Source organism: Salarias fasciatus, chromosome 9, assembly GCF_902148845.1.
Source record: "Salarias fasciatus chromosome 9, fSalaFa1.1, whole genome shotgun sequence".
Classification (NCBI taxonomy): domain Eukaryota; kingdom Metazoa; phylum Chordata; class Actinopteri; order Blenniiformes; family Blenniidae; genus Salarias; species Salarias fasciatus.
In genome coordinates this window covers 2,954,413-2,973,393 of record NC_043753.1, presented here as the reverse complement: position 1 = coordinate 2,973,393, position 18,981 = coordinate 2,954,413, and the positions used below count along the sequence as shown (strand labels likewise).

The window sequence follows — 18,981 nt, the reverse complement described above, 5'->3', positions numbered from 1 at the left end:
CATAGTGAGATCAGAGTGTGTAATTTCTGGACTTCATCAATTAATGCATTTAATTGTATTGTGTTGGTTTTATTCTCCACCTCCCCCTGTCCATGTGCCGAGGTGTCCTTGAGCAAGACAGGTTTCCCTGAACTGTGTTTTTCAGTTTATTCCATCTCTCTTCCTCCACAGACACCATGGAAAGCTCCAAACATAAAGACATAACAAGTCTCTAAAATGAAAGTTCCTGGTTCACCTGCTGAACTATGCAGGCTATTAGTATTTTTCGGCTGTATGTCGCCATGTTAGCGCTCTGCTCTGTACCCATGATGCCTCAGCTGCTGTACTGCTCCATCCATAATGCCACAGGTGTGATGTTTGAACTCTGGTAATGAGGAAGGTCGTATATTTAAATCAGTTTTTAATGACCATGGATTGATAAATTCATGACATTATGAGAAAATGTAAAAATCACATTTCAATTAAATTTCAGAGAAAGTGTCTCTCAGACAGTTACACTGACTGAGACTTAGATTTAGAAAACCTTTCTTGTCATTCCAGTATGCACAGTTGTCTACAGAACGCAATTTTGTTGCAGCAGCTGTTGCAGAACCGAGTTGTCTTTCACCGAATGCTGCAGAACCTCCGTCCAGAGGCCGTCAGGGAGAACAGTCCATGGCGGGGAGTCACTGCTGATGTTTGAGGCTCGGGATATGCATCGCTTCTGTGCGATGTCTTGGATGGAGGAGAGAGAAGTCCCGAGGACTTTTTGTTTTCCTGCTGTCTTCACCACTCTCCCCACATTCCTCCAGTTATGACCCGATGGGAAGATATTCATAGCGTGTTCTTAAAGTAGTTTGTAAAATATCCGCTATCTACAGCAGGAGTAAACGGGAAAAACAGCAACCAGTAGTCTTGAGGGGACACCTTGTTTTAAACCAATAAAATCCCTTCACTGTTCGACCTGCCCCCCTGCGCGTACATGTCAATGGCGTGCACTGACCCTGGTTCAGTGCGCGCGCAGAAGGATGGAGCGTCGTTGCAGAACGGCGGAGACGAATGTTTGGGGGTTTACTTACCGGTGAGTGTGCCATTCCTTGGCGTAGTGCAAATAAAGAAAAACGAAGAAACGAAGTGCTGAGGACAGGTTACGCCAGGAACGCACTGGACGTAGAAGTGACGGCGCGCGCCACGAACGTCTCCGCGTCTCCGCTCCCAACGGAGCTCCTCCAATGGGGTGGGAGCTGGGCGGAGCCTTGGGGAGATGCTGCATGCTAACGCTAGTTTTCCAAGATCGCCAACCCCAGCTTTAAACTTTATGTAAATATATGTTCAGCAAAATCAGTGTTTATTGTCAAGATGATCAACACCTTCATATTGTGATTATAAAAAGGTTTATTCTTCTGTACTGTTCCCATCATGCACTGCTTTCTTATCAGCAGCTGCAGGCCGAGGGCCTGTGAGGTAAAGAAGTTGTCACAGTTATTCTGCTCTTCCACTGCTCAACATGACAACACGATTCTATCAGTTATTGCACAAATTTACCTAAATATTAACAACGTATATCAGATGGAGGCTGAGCTGCACAGACAGGAGACACAGTCTCAACTCTACTTCATTTATTGTCTTTATTGAAAACGATAAAACAATAAAGGAATAAATGGCAACAATAAACCAGGAGCAGAGTCCCCGTTGGTGGAGTTGGACTCTGGAAGTTTTCACAGTTAATGTTTAGCCTTAAAGACCAGCCTCAGTCAGAGAACTGGAGGACACGTCTCAGATTTCCTGTCAGCATAAAGGAGGAGGAGCAGCTGTGTTCAGGTGATCCAGGTACAATTATGTCTCTGAGGACAAGAGTCCAACCAGGAAACCAAGAAGTCCAGAGGACGACTTCCAGTCAGCGGTGTCAGAGGAGGAGAACCAGGTGAGAGTTTGTCCAGTTTTTGTCTTCTAATGTCAAAGAGTGACTGAGTTTTTTCTCCGTGGACGTCAAAAGAAATGATCTGTGCCTCTTGAACAGGTTTGTCCTGATTCTCTCTCAGCCTGACTGAAGATGAGTGATGTGGGTGAAGAGGAGGACAGAGCAGAGTCTGTGGACAGGGACGAGACGCCAGCTGGTCCTGCAGAGTCCAGGTACAGAATCCACAAAGACACCAAACACAAGAAGAGATGCAGCTCTCAGTGTTTCTGTTGGCTCAAAGTGAGCTTCTCTCAGTGTGAACGTCTCCACGCTGCATGATCACCGAGCTCATGGAGCAGGCGTTCATGGTGAGGCTGGTCTGGAACCTTTGAACAGACACAACCATTAAAATGTGCTTCTGGAGGTGAGACTGAGTTCAAAGTTCAGCTGCGTGTTGATAAAGTAAAACGTTTATAACTGCACACTTCTTTATCTGCAGGCCGTAAAACATGGAACAAAAGTTAATCTGTGACTGCAGCAATGAAGATTGAGGAATATTTGGTCCAAAGTGATTCAAAGCTTGAATTTTATGCATGTTTTGTTTGTCAAGTGCGTGTAGGTTTGTGCAGAATCCCCACTTGAAAGGATGTCCCCCAACTGAAGCACGCAGGACTCCACTCGTTGCCGTTTTAGTTTCTTTTATTGCAGTTGCAGCGTTAGTTTTAACGGCAGGGTTAGGCGTTTGGCGTTAGGTGGAAAAACCTCAAAAGAAAACAAAGGGAATACAATATCAATACTTGAATACAGACACAAAATTTATATTTTTAACACAAAATGTTATCATTCTTGTTTTTAGCTTCAATGCATTTTAACAAGTACATTTCAAACCCTTATGTTAATTAACAATATTTTACCAAACCACATTTAGCATTTTAAATGAAATAAATCAAAGTTTTCTATTTCCACTTTTAATACTTCAAAATCTATATTACACCTTAATCTTTATTCCTTCTCGATCAATTCAGAGGGCTTTTAGCAAATAAAATATAAACATTGTTTTAGCGTTTTTAGTAAATAATTATTTCTCTCTTTTTATGAAATAACCAATCCATTAATTTTTTACAAAATAAACACAATCCGCAGCAACTCCAGTGTCCAATCTTCACTGAAGCAATCTCAAAATGTCCCAGCGTGCCGAGACGCTGAATCGCCAGCGCTCCCAGTGCTCCTGAACGCATCACAGAGCCGCACTTCTCCCACAGTAAACAGCGAACAAACATGGCGGCTTACCGGCTGTTCTTCAGGTGTCTTTTTTGACCGTGTTGGGGAGATCGCCTGCACGATCGCTTTGAGGTAAGTACAGAACTCTCCAGGCTATTTTGGCTCGCGCTGCTCGCGCTGTTGAGCCACCCGTGTTCCTTCCTCATCTGGGCTCACCGTGCTCTGCCTAATAAGGTCCAGGTGCGCTCAGGAGGCTCCGCCAGCTGACGTGGTGACTTCGGATAGGATGAGGGAAAGTGGGGTGAAAGGCAGCTCGACTCCAACCAAACACCTCCCACTCGATCTTCACACGATGCACCTTGGGAAGGTCGCCAACACTTGAGAGCTGCATCCGTTCTTCCATCACCCTTGCTCCTCGACAGGCAGAAGGACGACCAACCGCCTGACGTCTCTGTGCAGAGTGGTGGTTTGAGAGTTTGCTGTGGGATTGTTGGATGTTTGTTCTGATCTTGGTTTTGTCGATGGAATCGAGCTTGAGATGACCTTTACATGCACATCCCGTACAACGCCCTTTTTGTCAGGATTTGTTCTTGTGACTCGTCCAAGTTTGAAGTGGCCTCTCAAAGCATTTTGATCACACAGCCAGACGATGTCACCTACTGCGACGTTCCTTTGTGAAGTGTGCCATTTGCTTCTCACAAAGAGGTTAGGACCTGCAAGTTGGCTCCATGATCTCCAGAACTTGTTCACCACAGTTTGCATTTCCTGCAATCTTTTATATGGATACTTTTCAAAACTGAACGTCTTTATGTCACCATCAGGAGAAGCACGTCCTAGCAACAGCGAGTTTGGTGTGACGTATTGGACAACCTCTTCCCGATCCTGTACTCTGGCATCGATTGGGCGCTCATTTGCAAGATTTGCTGCTTGCTGCAAAGTTGTTTGGAATTCACTGTAGGTGAGATTGGTTTCACTGTCCAGTCCTTGTAGTGCCCTTTTCACGATACGAACGGCAGCTTCTGCAGCACCGTTGCGGTGAGGTGAGTCTGCTGGTTGTATTTTCCATTCCCAGATGGTGCTGTTTTTTGCGCAGGTTTCTTCCAGTGCTGATTTGCTCTGCCTTTCCAGGAATTGATACAGGTCTTTTAGAACAGGTTTGGAGCCAATGAAGTTCGTTCCAGGGTCCGACCAAATCCTCTTCGGGTGTCCTCTTATTGCAGTGAAGCGAAGGTATGCCGTGAGGAAGCTTTCTGTGGAGACTGCATTTACAAGGTCGACATGGACTGCTCTGCTCGCCATGCAGCTGAAAACGACTCCCCACGCCTTCATCTTTACTCTCTTTTTCACTTCATCTTTCACCAGATAGGGTCCAAAGAGGTCAACAGCTGTGTATTCAAACGGTGCAGCTGGGCTGGTTCTTTCTAGCGGTAGGCTTGCCATTATTTGTTGACACCTTTTGGCTCTTGCTTTTCTGCAGAAGAGGCAGTTTCCCACCACTTTTTGGACAACTCGTCTCCCTTGGACTACCCAGGCTTTCTTTCGCATCCTCAACATTGTCCCAGCCACTCCTTCATGGCCTTCATCATGCGCTTCACGTGCAAGCAGTGTTGAGATCCATGCATTGTGAGGGAGGAGTGGTACAGCTGCAGAGTCTTCGTCAAAATTTTGGATTCGTCCACCACAAAGCAGTAATCCAGAGTCTGGTGCTTTGTAGACCACCAAACGGTTTGTCGTCGAGGTGGGAAAAGTCACCCCTTCTTGGGCTGCTAGAAATATGTCCCTGAGAGCATCCTGCCGTTCTTCGACCGAGACAACTCCACTGTCCAACACAGCCTCCCACTTTTGTGACTTCAGGGTCTTTGTCGGTCCAGCAAATTTCTTGGCAGCTCTCCACACCATTGCAACTGTTTTTACAAGCCGGGAAAGCTGGCTGAAGCGTCTTTTGTTCACCAAAATTTTGACTGCTGAACCAGCAGGAGGTCTGTGGAGTCTTCGGGTTGAGATCACTGTGCTTTGTTTTGCCTTGGCTCTTGTTAGCACAGACACAAAGGATTTTTTCTGCATCTGGCCAATGTTTTCTCTCTCATTTGCTGACACATCTTTTGCAGACACGATTGGCCATTCAGCCTCCTGGAGACTCAGGAACTCCGGCCCTTGCTGCCACTCAGAACCGACATCTAACTGGTCTGGTCCGGCTCCACGGGTGAGGATGTCTGCAATGTTTAGTGCGCTTGGGATCCACCACCATTCTTCTGGGTTGGTGCTGCTCTGGATTTCTCCAATTCTATTTGCGAAGAATGTCTGGAATCCATAGCTCTCTCGACGTATGGCCCCCAGGATTGTCTGACTGTCGAGGAAATGGTACCATCGCTGTGCTTTGATTTGAGAGTGCTGTTCAAAGTATTTCCTTAGACGACTTGCAAAGACAGCGCCACAGAGTTCAGCTTTGACTGGGTCACCTTTATGGTCGAACGGGGTCAGCTTGGCTTTTGCTTCGACTAGTCTCACAGTAGTGGCAGCTTTGCATGTCCATCGAAGGTACAACACTGCACCATATGAGCTCTCACTGCCGTCTGAGAAGGTGATTGCAATAGGATTAGTAACAGCATCTGTAGGAGTGAGTGATCTTGGAAACATTACTCTGCTGAGTCGGACATAGTCTTCAAAGAGTTCAATAGCACTTTCTCTGAGTCCATCAGACAGAGGCAGATCCCATGTATCTTTCACACCTGCACTCTTTGGCTTTGCCTCTTGGAACGCTTTTCTTACAAGTATTGTTCCCTTTTGTTTTGTAGGTGCTGTTAGTCCAATTGGATCGTAAAGTCCAGCAACTTGGCTCAGCAACTCTCGTCTTGTCAACGGGTCCGGTGTCTCTCTTCTCACATTCTCCAGCGTTAGATCTTGCCCAAGTCTCATCTTCTTTTTCCGTTTTGAGAAGTTGATTCTCACCATCACGTGCAATTTGTCCTCCTGCACCTTATAACCGAGACCGAGAGCTTTGCTGTCTTCGTCTTTCATTTGGTTCGGTAGGATGACAATTTTTGGTGATAACTCCTCGTTTTCCTTTTTCCTCTGGCCAGAAAAGGTCCATGGCTTCAAGGCAAACCCACCAGCTTCCAGGACACGTTCCACATTTGTAGTGATAGTTCGGAGCCGTTCTGAGTCATTGTGAGAAGTTAGGATGTCATCAACATAGGTATGTTCCAGTAGCACCTGACGCTCTTCTTCGAGGTGGTTGAACTGTGGGAGGTTTGCCGTCTCTCTCAAGGCAAGCTGTGCTATACATCCCGCTGGCTTGTCTCCGATGTTGACTCTCGTGATTGCGAACTCTCCAATCTCGTCACTCTCAGAGTCTCTCCAGAGAAACCTATGCAGATGGACTTCACGCTCCTCCAGCCAGACGGAGTTATACATCTTTCTGATGTCTCCCAGCGCAGCATAAGGACCTTGTCGGAACTTGAGCAGAACACCACGTATTGGATTGAGGACGTCAGGGCCTTTTAACAGAAGGTCGTTTAAGCTTTGGCCTTGATACCTTTGACTGCTGTTCCACACAAGTCTGACTGGTGTTGTTACAGAATGGGGGTTTGGAGCAATCAGGTGGCTAATGTACCAAACAGGTCCAGTCCAACTAAGGAGAGCTTCTTCTGACAGTTTCTTTGCAGCATGGCGAGTTACCATCTCGTGGACCTGTGCGCTGTATGCCGCTTTCCATTGTGGGTCCTTGGCTAGCTGCTTCTCTGTCCTGAGGAAGGTTGCTTCCACAGCTCGTCTGTTGTTTGGAAGGGTGGATGGATCCTCACGCCACGGATAGCTTGCATGCCAGTGGGGACTTGCACTGTGTTCGTCAGCACCAGCATATGATAAGCCGTGTTTAACAATCTCCATCTCCCTTTCTTCAGCCAATGTCATGTCTTTACCGCCAGGCTGACAGTTACCGCAGCGGCAGCCCCCGCATTTTGGGTCGCAGGCAGCACCTATGCTGTCCCATTTCCACCAGTCTAAGAAGTCACGAGTAGTGATTGAGGTGTAGGATTGCTGGATTGTGGGTGGAGTGCTTGTACACTCATGATATTTCACAGCTGCAGTTCTCATGGATCTGGCGAAATGCGTGCGGGACATGTGAGCTGAAACAGTGATTTTCTCGAACAGTTCAGGATGAGTCCCTGCCACCGTTTTTCCGAGCGGTCCATCCCACAGCACGAGATCCCCCACACTAGAAACTTTTTGTGGAGCCAACCTGCCTTCTTTATGGCTGATTAGGAGTTGAATTTCTCTTGGCCTTTTGAGATCATGGACTGGAACATCGGGGAAAAATGCTTGAAGTTGCTTTGCAGAAACTGGTTGGTGAATGTCTGCAATGTGTTCAAGTCCATAACAGACTAGCTGGTGTGACTTGAACGTACCTTTCTCTGTCCGAACCCGTATCTTCAGCATGTATCGTTTCGTGTCAACTGTTACTTCCATACCTCCGACTCCATGAACCACAAGCTTTATGGCTTCACTTTTTAGGTTCAGACGTTCGGCAGCCTCGTGAGTTATGTAGTTCGTATCGGATGCCAAGTCTATCAGAGTGCCCACCTTTTGTCCAGCATTTGCCGTAACTTCTAGAAGCATCATAACGACCGGCCACTCCTCCAATCCGTACTCCGACAGTAGGCTCTGCTGACTTGAGATGTGAGATGTTCTTGAAACAGTGTTGGTGAATACATTGCGGCACCGTTCTGCGAGGTCAGGAGGAAGGCTCTTGACAAACTCCTCTTGGGCTTCAGTGTAGCTTCTGCTACCTCCTCCCCCTGTAGTAACCTTGGATTTTGGACACAGGTAGATGTGATGAGCTGGCACTTGACCTTCTTTGCATGCTTGACTTCTGCAGAGAAATTCACTCTTGCAATATCCACCATCCGTATGAACTTCCAAGCACCTTTTACAAGCTCCCAACTTCTTTGCAGCTTCTCTTTTTTCACCTACAGAGAGAGTGCGGAATTTTCTGCAGAAATACAATTTTCTTCTGTGTCCTCTGTCTCCACAGACCACACACCCCGAGAGCTGGATGTTAGGATTTGCTTGCATTGTAGTTTTAGTGCGAGCTTGCCGTTGTTCATACTTGGATCTTGTTGAGTCACCACTGAGTTGTTCCAGCTCTTCATATATGGCTTCTTGACTTTGTAGGAATTGCAGGAGTCGATCAAAGCGCTCTTCTTGGTCTGTGCCCTCCCCCGTTTGAGCTACGTGGAGAAGCCACTCTTTCTTCAACCCATCTGGCAGTTTGGTTTCAATTGCTTTTGTCACCAGTGGGTTCTTTATGGCCCCAGTCCTGCCAAGGTCTTTTAGGTCAGAGAGTGCTTTTTCGACACACCGTATTAGCTCCATGATTTTCTTTGGTTGCTGGTCTCTTATGTTTGGGAGTCTCTGAAGATCTTCGACTATCTCGATAGCAATGTTCGTTTTGTTCCCAAATCGGTTCTCCAGCACTCTGAAAATGTCTGCTGCTGTCTTGTAGCTTGACAGATAAAGTTCTCTGACAGTCTTGTCTTCAATGCTGTCGAGGAGTTGAAACTTCTTTATTTCAGGTGAGCCTGTAGGTTCTCCTTGGAGTTGAAGGGCCTCCCAATCCCTTTTCCATCTGTGGAATTCACGCTTTATTCCTGTGAACTTGGGGAGTGATGCTGGCTTTAATTTAATTTGAGGTGCAGGCACTACGATGTTTGAAGCACTTGCCTGCAGACCCCTGTCAGCATCTTCCTTCACTTTTGCCCGGATACAATCAGCTGTTCTTGCTGTGAGCTTGGGGAGCAGAACTTCAAGATCCCGGATGCGCCCTTTGAAGTCTCGCTGTTCTGCTTGTGGGGCCCAACAGTTCCATTTCAGGAACTGCTTCCTTGCAGTCTTTACGAGGAGGCCAAGGTGTTCCACTAGAAAACTAAATGCTTCTTTGTCTTCACCAGGCTCAATGGAAGCAACACTATCTGCTGCTGATTCTGCATTTTGCAGTGCAGTGGTTAGCTCCTCTTCACCATAGTTGGCCCACAAAGTTTTATGAATCAAGTCCCGAAGCTCATTCAGTTTTGCCTCACAGTCCGCGACGGTTTTGTCTAGGTCAGCCTTTTGCTGTCTACTGAGCTCTTCAGATTCATTGTCAACAATATATTGCGCTGCAACATCCTCATTTGTTTCCATAACTTTACTTGCTTCTAGCGTTAGGCTTTTGAGATTATCCTTGAGCTCATCTTCTGACATTATTGTATGTAGTCGGACTATGTTGTTTGCTAGGCGTGTGAACTGTCTTTTTGCTGCTGTTCGGGCAGTTTTTAATTGGTCCATTGTCACTGAATCCGTCATCTTGACTGTTATGGCACAACCTCCAGTTCCTCACTGTTGCCACTGTGGTGTCTTCGTCCTCTGCGGCGGTTTTTCCACTGTCAAGTGCGTGTAGGTTTGTGCAGAATCCCCACTTGAAAGGATGTCCCCCAACTGAAGCACGCAGGACTCCACTCGTTGCCGTTTTAGTTTCTTTTATTGCAGTTGCAGCGTTAGTTTTAACGGCAGGGTTAGGCGTTTGGCGTTAGGTGGAAAAACCTCAAAAGAAAACAAAGGGAATACAATATCAATACTTGAATACAGACACAAAATTTATATTTTTAACACAAAATGTTATCATTCTTGTTTTTAGCTTCAATGCATTTTAACAAGTACATTTCAAACCCTTATGTTAATTAACAATATTTTACCAAACCACATTTTAGCATTTTAAATGAAATAAATCAAAGTTTTCTATTTCCACTTTTTAATACTTCAAAATCTATATTACACCTTAATCTTTATTCCTTCTCGATCAATTCAGAGGGCTTTTAGCAAATAAAATATAAACATTGTTTTAGCGTTTTTAGTAAATAATTATTTCTCTCTTTTTATGAAATAACCAATCCATTAATTTTTTACAAAATAAACACAATCCGCAGCAACTCCAGTGTCCAATCTTCACTGAAGCAATCTCAAAATGTCCCAGCGTGCCGAGACGCTGAATCGCCAGCGCTCCCAGTGCTCCTGAACGCATCACAGAGCCGCACTTCTCCCACAGTAAACAGCGAACAAACATGGCGGCTTACCGGCTGTTCTTCAGGTGTCTTTTTTGACCGTGTTGGGGAGATCGCCTGCACGATCGCTTTGAGGTAAGTACAGAACTCTCCAGGCTATTTGGCTCGCGCTGCTCGCGCTGTTGAGCCACCCGTGTTCCTTCCTCATCTGGGCTCACCGTGCTCTGCCTAATAAGGTCCAGGTGCGCTCAGGAGGCTCCGCCAGCTGACGTGGTGACTTCGGATAGGATGAGGGAAAGTGGGGTGAAAGGCAGCTCGACTCCAACCAAACATTGTTATTTGCTGAATTTGGTGCAACAGGGTTTAAATTCATGTCAGTTTTAACATTTTCTCAGGGACAGAAACAGTGGCGGTGCCTGAGGGTTTTTTGTTGGAAGATCCGTCTCTCAGTGGAGATGCTGGGGAGTTTAGGGATCTGTGGTTTATTTTCCACTGTAACACTGACAATACGTGTGCACTGCACCGTGCACGTAGCAACCACGCACATACAGGGGAAGTTTTGCAATTTAACAAGACGCCAGAAATTCTACCAAAGTTTTAAAGATGAAGGTTTTACAAGTGTGAAACTCAAACACACCACTGACTGGAACCCTTCAGACATTTTGGTCATTGACAGGGACGAACAGATCAGTTCCAAGCAAAACACACAGCAGGTTTTCATTTCAGCCTCACACACTGAGACCACAAACTCCTGCTGCCAAATACTGAAACCTTCACTGAAAGACAAAGATTTGGTTCAGTCGTTCTAATGACAGATTAATAAACATCACAGAGAGAAAACCAGAGGGAGTCACCATCTGGATCTCAACACTGAATAAACAATAATCATGGACTTACCGTTAGATGTCACAATAAAACGATTCGTCGGTTGTTGTGATTGAGAGTGAAGGCAGAGTTGGGGTTAAATCTCCTTCCTGTTCACTCTGTTTCCAATACGGGGACATTTCAGCTAAAAGCACTTCATGTCTTCTGACTGTAAATAAATAACACTCACCAGAAAAAAGCGCTCTCATGAACAGGAAGTAGCAAGTTCCAAGGCTGATGAACCTTCAGCTCAGTTTGTGTTCTTGTGCTGCCGTGATCAGAGCCTCCATGTTTTCTCAGTCCAGTATTTTCTCTCCATTGGCAGATCTTCTTGATTTCATCCACTTCCTCTATCTGGTGGTGCTACATGCCCTGCAGCACAGCGGCCCCCAAACCTTTTTCCACCACTGACTGCTTTTAAACAACATAGTTTTTCCAAGAACCAGCAGGACAGTGAATAAAAACACTACAATGAGGGTTTAATGATGCAGGGATTTAAAAAAAACTGTCAGGAGTTCAGCACGAAATGAGCTGCAGAAGTGAAGCGTTTTTCAAAATAAAACTCAGTACAGACTCACAGATATTTAAATGAACAATTTCAAAATAAAACTTTATTGTTGCTTGGCAACCGGGAACGAAATGATCCACAGACCGGTGTCGGTCCGCAGCCCAGTGGTTGGGGACCCCTGATGTAGAGGCCTGTCTCTCCATGTTACCTGCTCCTCCTCATTCTCGTCGGGTTTCTGCTGTCTGATTCCTTCACTGAGTTTCTCATCTTTCTTCTTCCTGATGTATTCTTGAATTTTCGATGTTTCATCTTGGATGGAGGCTCTGACTCTCACTAGTCCTCCACCTCCCTCTTTTGAAGAATCCATCAGTCCCCTGTTCTCTGTAAACATCCTGTCTCTCTGGGACTGCTGCTGTTGGAGCATTTCATCATTTCTGTGTTGGAAAAATGATGAGGAGGCATTCATCTGATGTTAGCAGTCAGAGTTAGCAGCTAGCATGATGGGAAGTGTTCAGCAGTGAGCTCCCTGCAGTCTGAACAGCAGAGGACGTGCTGACGTTTCTGCTGCTGCTGGGTAGAGATTCACTCTGGAGCAGATTGAAAATGTAACGTTGATTTAAAATTATCACCTGCTGTGTGCAAATGTTTCTGCATGTTGGTCGTATTTCCTCCATTTGATGAAATATACACTCTGCAAGTGTTGCTTTAATCCATTCTCATGAAATTGATTGATTGAAAAACTTTATTTATCCCTGAGGGGCAATTCATTTGACAAGAGCACATTTGGCAGCATCAGAAATGCGGGGAACAGAACATTTGCTCCAGGTGTTTCTGGATGGTGTGGATGATGAAGGCTTTGGCATCATCATCACCTTTGTGTCTTTGATCAGCAAACTGGAGCGGGTCTGGCTGCCAGTCGGTCATGGAGAGAATGTGTTGTTAGACGAGCCTCTCCATGGCTTTCATCACCTGGGAGGTTAATGCAATGGGCTGGAGGTCATTCAAGGTCATGGGAGGGCTCACCTTGGGAACTGGGATGATGGTGGAGAGTTTCCACCACTTGGGGACAATTCCAGTGGAGATGGAGGCCTGGAACAGGTTCTGGAAAACACCCCCGAGCTGGTCGGCACAGAGTCTGAGAACCAGTCCACTGATGATGTCACCACCAGGTGTACTGTTGACCTTTGACCTCCTCAGGGCCTTCATGATGTCGGCGGTGAGGAAGGCATGAAGACGCAACAGAGTTAACACAGAGACTGAAAAGAGAGTAAATCTTCAGGTCTCTGGGAAGAAAATCTGTTCTGTGAAAAGCAGAAAGTAGTTGGGAGTAACTGGATGTGAGCCGAGGATTGAATATCTTTGTGTCCTGTTCTCCGCTGTGTTTTTACCTGATGGCTGCTCATGTGCTGACAAACCCAGCTTCATCAATGTGCTCTGTTGCTGCAAAGAAATGTCTATGTGGTCAAGATGGTATTGGTTTAGCTGTATTCTGTTTTGGTGTCTGATGCAATTTACTGAAAAATGGGTGAAAAAAACAATTGGAGAAGAATTTGTGTTGAATGTAAGAAGAGAAAACGCTGTTATTTAGTTGTGTGATATTTTAGTGCTGGAGTTTACTGAGCTCACACTCAACACACTGAGCTCTCAGCTCTGCCTCACTGCCTCCGTTCACAAAGCCGCTTAATGGAGTAAAGACTGGACTTACACACGTTTCACCTTTTTTTTTTTTTTTTTTGGGGGGGGGGGGCTTCACTTTCATCCTCATTGTTTCATTGTCAGTCTTTCGCTGCCAGCTGGTTTCAGATCAGCCAAACCCTCAACTTTGATTCATGTTTCAAGATTCAGAATATTTGAGTTCCAGGATTGTTTGAACACTGAAACTATCAAACGAAAGAGTAAACTCTCTTCTTTAGTAATCATCAGGGCCAAACGGTGGTGCAGTGGTTAGCGCTCGTGCCTCACAGCAAGAAGGTTCAAATACTGGCCGGGACTCAGGCCTTTCTGTGTGGTGTTTGCATGTTCTCCCTGTGTGTGCGTGGGTTCTCTCCACGTACTCCGGCTCTCTCCCACGGTCCAAAAACATGCATGTCAGGTTGATTGGTCACCCTAAATTGCCCCTCGGTGTGAGTGAATGGTTGTCTGTCTCTATATGTCAGACCTGTCCAGGGTCTACCCTGCCTTCGCTCACAGCACTTGGGATTGGCTCCAGCCACCCGCAACCCCGAAAGGGAGGAGCGGTAGATAATGAATGAATGAATAGTAATCATCAGTACAACATCGGGTGGTTTCACCAAAAACACGTCTCTCTGAGCAAAAAATGGAGAAAACAAGTTTTTCTGAAAAACACATTTGATATTATATCATATGATATCATATAAAAAAATATTTATTTTTTGATCTCGAGACGCTTCAATCATCTAAACAGTAGTTTCCTTCTGTAAAACAAGGAAAAACCACAGAAAAGGAATTTGACAGCAAAATAATCATTTATTCACAGATATACATGACAAGAAGGTCAGAACTTTTCACAGTTTAGCATTTATGTGTTGGGTTTTACATTTGGTTATTAGTATTACGAAAAGTATGGATTACCACAGGTAATTAATTGCTTTTATTAAATTGTTCATTTGAGAAAATTCTCATTAATGGTTAATAATTACCGTGTGTATGTGTGTATGTGTGTGTGTGTGCAGACCCACAGCAGAGTCTTCAGGATCCAGCAGGTTGTCTCTGAAGAGTGACTGGTCCAAAGGTGATCTGCTGGACTTCAGTGGTGAACCTGGACCTTCAGACACAAAGTAAGAAACTCTGACAGAAAAAGACATGAATGGTCACTAGATCTAAATGAAGAAATTTCTCCGGAAGAATGGAGTACAGTATGCTCTTGGGCCCAATCTGAGACCATTGACACCTGACTACACTTGATACAATACAAATGGATAATGAGATTTTACACTACTCCTGCAAAATTGAACAGATTTAACCCTGGCACTCCAGATCTTTGCTTTAAATGCAGGGAATCTCAAGGCACTCTCTACCACTGTCTGTGGGAGTGTGAGATTATTCAAAGATTTTGGAGTCAGGTGACACAGTGTATCTCACAGATGACCTCTACCTCGATTCTTGTATCTGCTAAATGGTGCGTTCTGGGTATCCATCCTGTTAATTGTTCCCCATCATTTAATGAAAAAAAGATGGTAAGTTTATGTCTACTACAGGCCGCTAGACGTTCAATCACTCTGTGTTGGAAAAATGTAAATGGTCCTACCCTCGGCTTTTGGCTGAGAAATTTAGTTCCAGATCTGGCTTGAGAAAGACTTACCTGTTCTATCAGGAAGAAAACCTCTGAATTTAAAGACATCTGGGAAAGATTTTTAGGTTTTGTCAAGCATGGTGACGTAGAAGATGCTTTGTAAGTGTTATTTTGTGGATGCAGAGTGATGTGAATCTCTGATGTCCCGTGGGATAAAAGAAAATATCTGATGTTGTTTGCTGCCATTTTAAATTGGGGAGGTTTAGGTATTTTACTTTATTTGATCTTTGTTGACTGCCATCCTGATTGTTACTTTTTTTTTTTTATTTGTTGAAAATTCAGTAAAGACAGGCTTAAAAAATGTTAATTTGAGAAAATTGGTTAATAATTACTGTGTGTGTGTGTGTGTGTGTGTGTGTGTGTGTGTGTGCGCGCGTGTGTGCGTGTGTGCGCGTGTGTGCGCAGACCCACAGCAGAGTCTTCAGGATCCAGCAGGTTGTCTCTGAAGAGTAACCGGTCCAAAGGTTATCCACCAGACTTCAGTGTTGAACCTGGACCTTCAGACACAAAGTAAGAAACTCTTTGTTTCCTGTTGTTTCCTCCAAACCAGAGTGAGAGATGTTTTGCTGACGTTCAGATTGAGTTCTTTATTCTGAATCAGTGTGAGAGTTGAAGCTGGATCTTTGTGTCTCTGCTGTGTGTTGCGTTGCTCAGAGTATCATCATTTCCAGACTGGAAAAATGATGAGGAGGCATTCATCTGATGTTAGCAGTCAGAGTTAGCAGCTAGCATGATGGGAAGTGTTCAGCAGTGAGTTTCCTGACGTTTCTGCTGCTGCTGGGTTGAGATTCACTCTGGAGCAGATTGAAAATGTAACATTGATTTAAAGCGATACTTCAACATTTTGGCAAATTGACCCATTTAGCGCAATTCCTGAGTCATCTCGAACAGCATACTTACATTTTTTGTGAGGACGAGCTGTTGTTTATTCAGAGGTGAGTCGGGGAAGGTTTTTGGGACGGACACAATGGAAGTGAACGGTATTTTTGTTCCCCCTCGTCAAACTCATCAAATACACAATCCAACAACCCCAAAACACTTTGGTGGACACGTTATAATCCGCACATTCACTACACTCTGGAACACCAACAAATACCGTATTGGCCCGAATATAAGATGAGGTTTTTTTTCCAGAAATTGCATCCTCAAAAGTGGGGTCGTGTTATATTCGCGGACTTACGGTAGATGGTCAATACGCATCCGCGCAGCTAGATGGAGCCAAAGTATCACTGACCAGAGAGCGAGTGAAGTGATGAAATGAGATCAGATGATCTAATGAAAAATGGCGGATCATCTGGAACAAAGAGGCTCGAACGCTGGACAGCTGAGCAAACAACAGAGGCGAAGTTATGATACCAACTTTAAACTGATGGTGATCAACGCAGCAGAGTCATCAAACTACTGCCAAGCTGCAGGAGATCTGGTGGAGCAGAGCCTCGTTCTTATTGGAGAGCAGAGAAAAAACGCCTACAGATGCTAACACTATGAGAAAAGCTTTCCGTGGTCCTGAGAGCGACGCTTCAGAGAGACTGATAGAAGGGTGAGTGAAGACGTCTCTGGAAAACGGAAAGACAGAATGTCCACCACCAGAGCCTGATTCAGCTGAAGGACCTGGAAAGTTATTTACATCATTTATAAAGTTTTGACCCCTTGAGGTTCTTATTTGTTGGTTATTGTTTCTTATTTTGAGAAAGAGAATATATTTTTTATTCAATACTGTAGTAATATTTTTTCATTTTATATCTCATGAAATGTTATCTCAGTTGTGGGTTTTTGAGTTGATAATAATTGTATAATAAAAAAGTTGTTTTAAGAGTGACCTTATTGTCGTCAGCATTTTTTTTTCCCCACAGAATGATCTTTGAAAAATAGGGGTCGTGTTATAATCGGAGTCGTCTTATATTCGGGCCAATATGGTAATATTGTAGCGTTACGACACTGAAGCAAATACTGGGAACTTCTTTTTCTTTTGAAATCACTACGCCCAGACGCCGCATTTAGTAAGTAGTTCCGTCTTAGCAATCTTCGCAAAAACAACTCAATCTGGTAATTTTGCATTATTTCACAGCGTAGTGAATGTGCGGATTATAACGTGTCCACCAAAGTGTTTTGGGGTTGTTGGATTGTGTATTTGATGAGTTTGAAGAGGGGGAACAAAAATACCATCCACCTCCATTGTGTCCATCCCGAAAACTTTCCCCGACTCACCTCTGAATAAACAACAGCTCGCCCTCACAAAAAAAGTAAGTATGCTGTTCGAAATGACTAAGAAATTGCGCTAAATGGGCCAATTTGCCAAAATGTTGAAGTATTGCTTTAAAGTTTTCACCTGCTGTGTGCAAATGTTTCTGCATGTTGGTCGTATTTCCTCCATTTGATGAAATATACACCCTGCAAGTGTTGTTTTAATCCATTCTGGTGAAATTGATTGATTGAAAAACTTTATTTGTCTTCCAGAGGCAATTTATTTGGCAAGAGCAGCACATTTGGCAGCCTCAGAAATGCAGGAAACAGAATTTTTGTCGGGTCTCTGAGGAGTTTTACATTTGGTTATTAGTATTAAATTACTGAAAGTGTAGATTACTGCAGGTAGTTAATTACTTTTAGAGATTTTCTTAATTTGTTAATTTCAGTAAAATGTTATTTAATGGTTAATAATTAGTGTTTGTTTGTTTTGTTTGTTTGTTTGTTTACAGGAGCAGACCCACAGCAGAGTCTTCAGGATCCAGCAGGTTGTCTCTGAAGAGTGACTGGTCCAAAGGTTATCCACCAGACTTCAGTGTTGAACCTGGACCTTCAGACACAAAGTAAGAAACTCTTCGTTTCCTGTTGTTTCCTCCAAACCAGAGTGAGAGATGTTTTGCTGACGTTCAGATTCAGTTCTTTATTCTGAATCAGTGTGAGAGTTGAAGCTGGATCTTTGTGTCTCTGCTGTGTGTTGCGTTGCTCAGAGTAAATGTTTCTTGGTGTCCACAGAGAGAAGAAGAGCAGTGATGTCTGTGAGGAGCAGCAGGACCAGGGTTCTTCATCAGGACTGCAGCAGCTTCTAGAAGAACATAAGAAGAGTCTGAGGAGGAGATGTGAACGTGTGACTGAAGGAAGTGATGAAGCAGGAGGAGGAAGCCTCCTCAACAGGATCTACACTGAGCTCCACATCACAGAGGGACTCAGTGAGGAGCTTCAGAGGGAACCTGAGCTGAAGCAGCTGGAGACAGCTTCCAGGAAGGAGAGCCTCCATCACACTGCCATCAGGGTTCAGGACATCTTCAAAGCCTCGGCCCAGCAGCTCAGACACATCCGAGTGGTTGTGACCAGCGGCGTGGCCGGCAGCGGAAAAACCTTCTCGGTGCACAAGTTCACTCTGGACTGGGCCGAGGGCCTGGAGAACCAGGATGTCAGTGTGCTGGTTGTTCTCTCCTTCAGGGAGCTGAACCTGATCAGAGAGCGGCCGTACAGTCTTCTCACGCTGCTCCATGTTTTCCATCCGGCGCTCCAGAAGGTGACGGCAGAGGAGCTGGCTGTCTGCAAGCTGCTGTTCATCTTTGACGGTCTGGATGAAAGCAGACTTTCTCTGGACTTCAGCAGCAATCAGCGGCTGGTTGACGTCTCCCAGCAGTCTTCAGTCAGCGAGCTGCTCACTAACCTCATCCGGGGGGATCTGCTGCCCTCGGCTCGGGTCTGGATCACTTCCAGACCTGCAGCAGCCAATCAGATCCCTCCATCCTGTGTGGACAGACTGACAGAAGTGCGAGGCTTCACTGACGCCCAGAAGGAGGAGTACTTCAGGAGGAGGCTGAGTGATGAGGAGCTGAGCAGCAGAATCATCTCCCACATCCAGACCTCCAGGAGCCTCCACATCATGTGTGGAATCCCAGTCTTCTGCTGGATCACTGCTACAGTTCTGGAGCACATGTTGAGCAGCGAGCAGAGAGGAGAGCTGCCCCAGACCCTGACTGACATGTACTCCCACTTTGTGCTGGTTCAGACACACAGGAAGAAGCTCAAGTACCATGAAGGACCTGAGACGGGTCCACAGGGGCTGACAGAGGCTGACAGGGAGCTTCTTCTGAAGCTGGGCAGGATGGCCTTGGAACATCTGCAGAAAGGAAACATCCTGTTCTACCAAGAAGACCTGGAGCAGTGTGGTCTGGATGTGACT

At 45.2% G+C, this 18,981-nt stretch overlaps 1 protein-coding gene and 1 long non-coding RNA gene across 2 annotated transcripts; both read left to right on the top strand.

Annotated features, from left to right (window-relative positions):
- The first annotated feature begins 2,050 nt into the window (after positions 1-2,050).
- On the top strand, positions 2,051-17,852 carry LOC115394592 (uncharacterized). The gene is made up of 4 exons (XR_003932121.1): positions 2,051-2,112; positions 14,203-14,307; positions 15,228-15,332; positions 17,799-17,852. It is a non-coding gene; the product is annotated as an uncharacterized LOC115394592 (long non-coding RNA).
- Positions 17,853-18,132: 280 nt separating this feature from the next.
- On the top strand, positions 18,133-18,735 carry LOC115394089 (NLR family CARD domain-containing protein 3-like; the record flags this gene model as incomplete). The annotated part of the gene is made up of 1 exon (XM_030099249.1): positions 18,133-18,735. A coding segment is annotated over one exon (603 nt), but the record flags the coding sequence as incomplete, so codon positions are not given.
- Between the last annotated feature and the right edge of the window lie 246 nt (positions 18,736-18,981).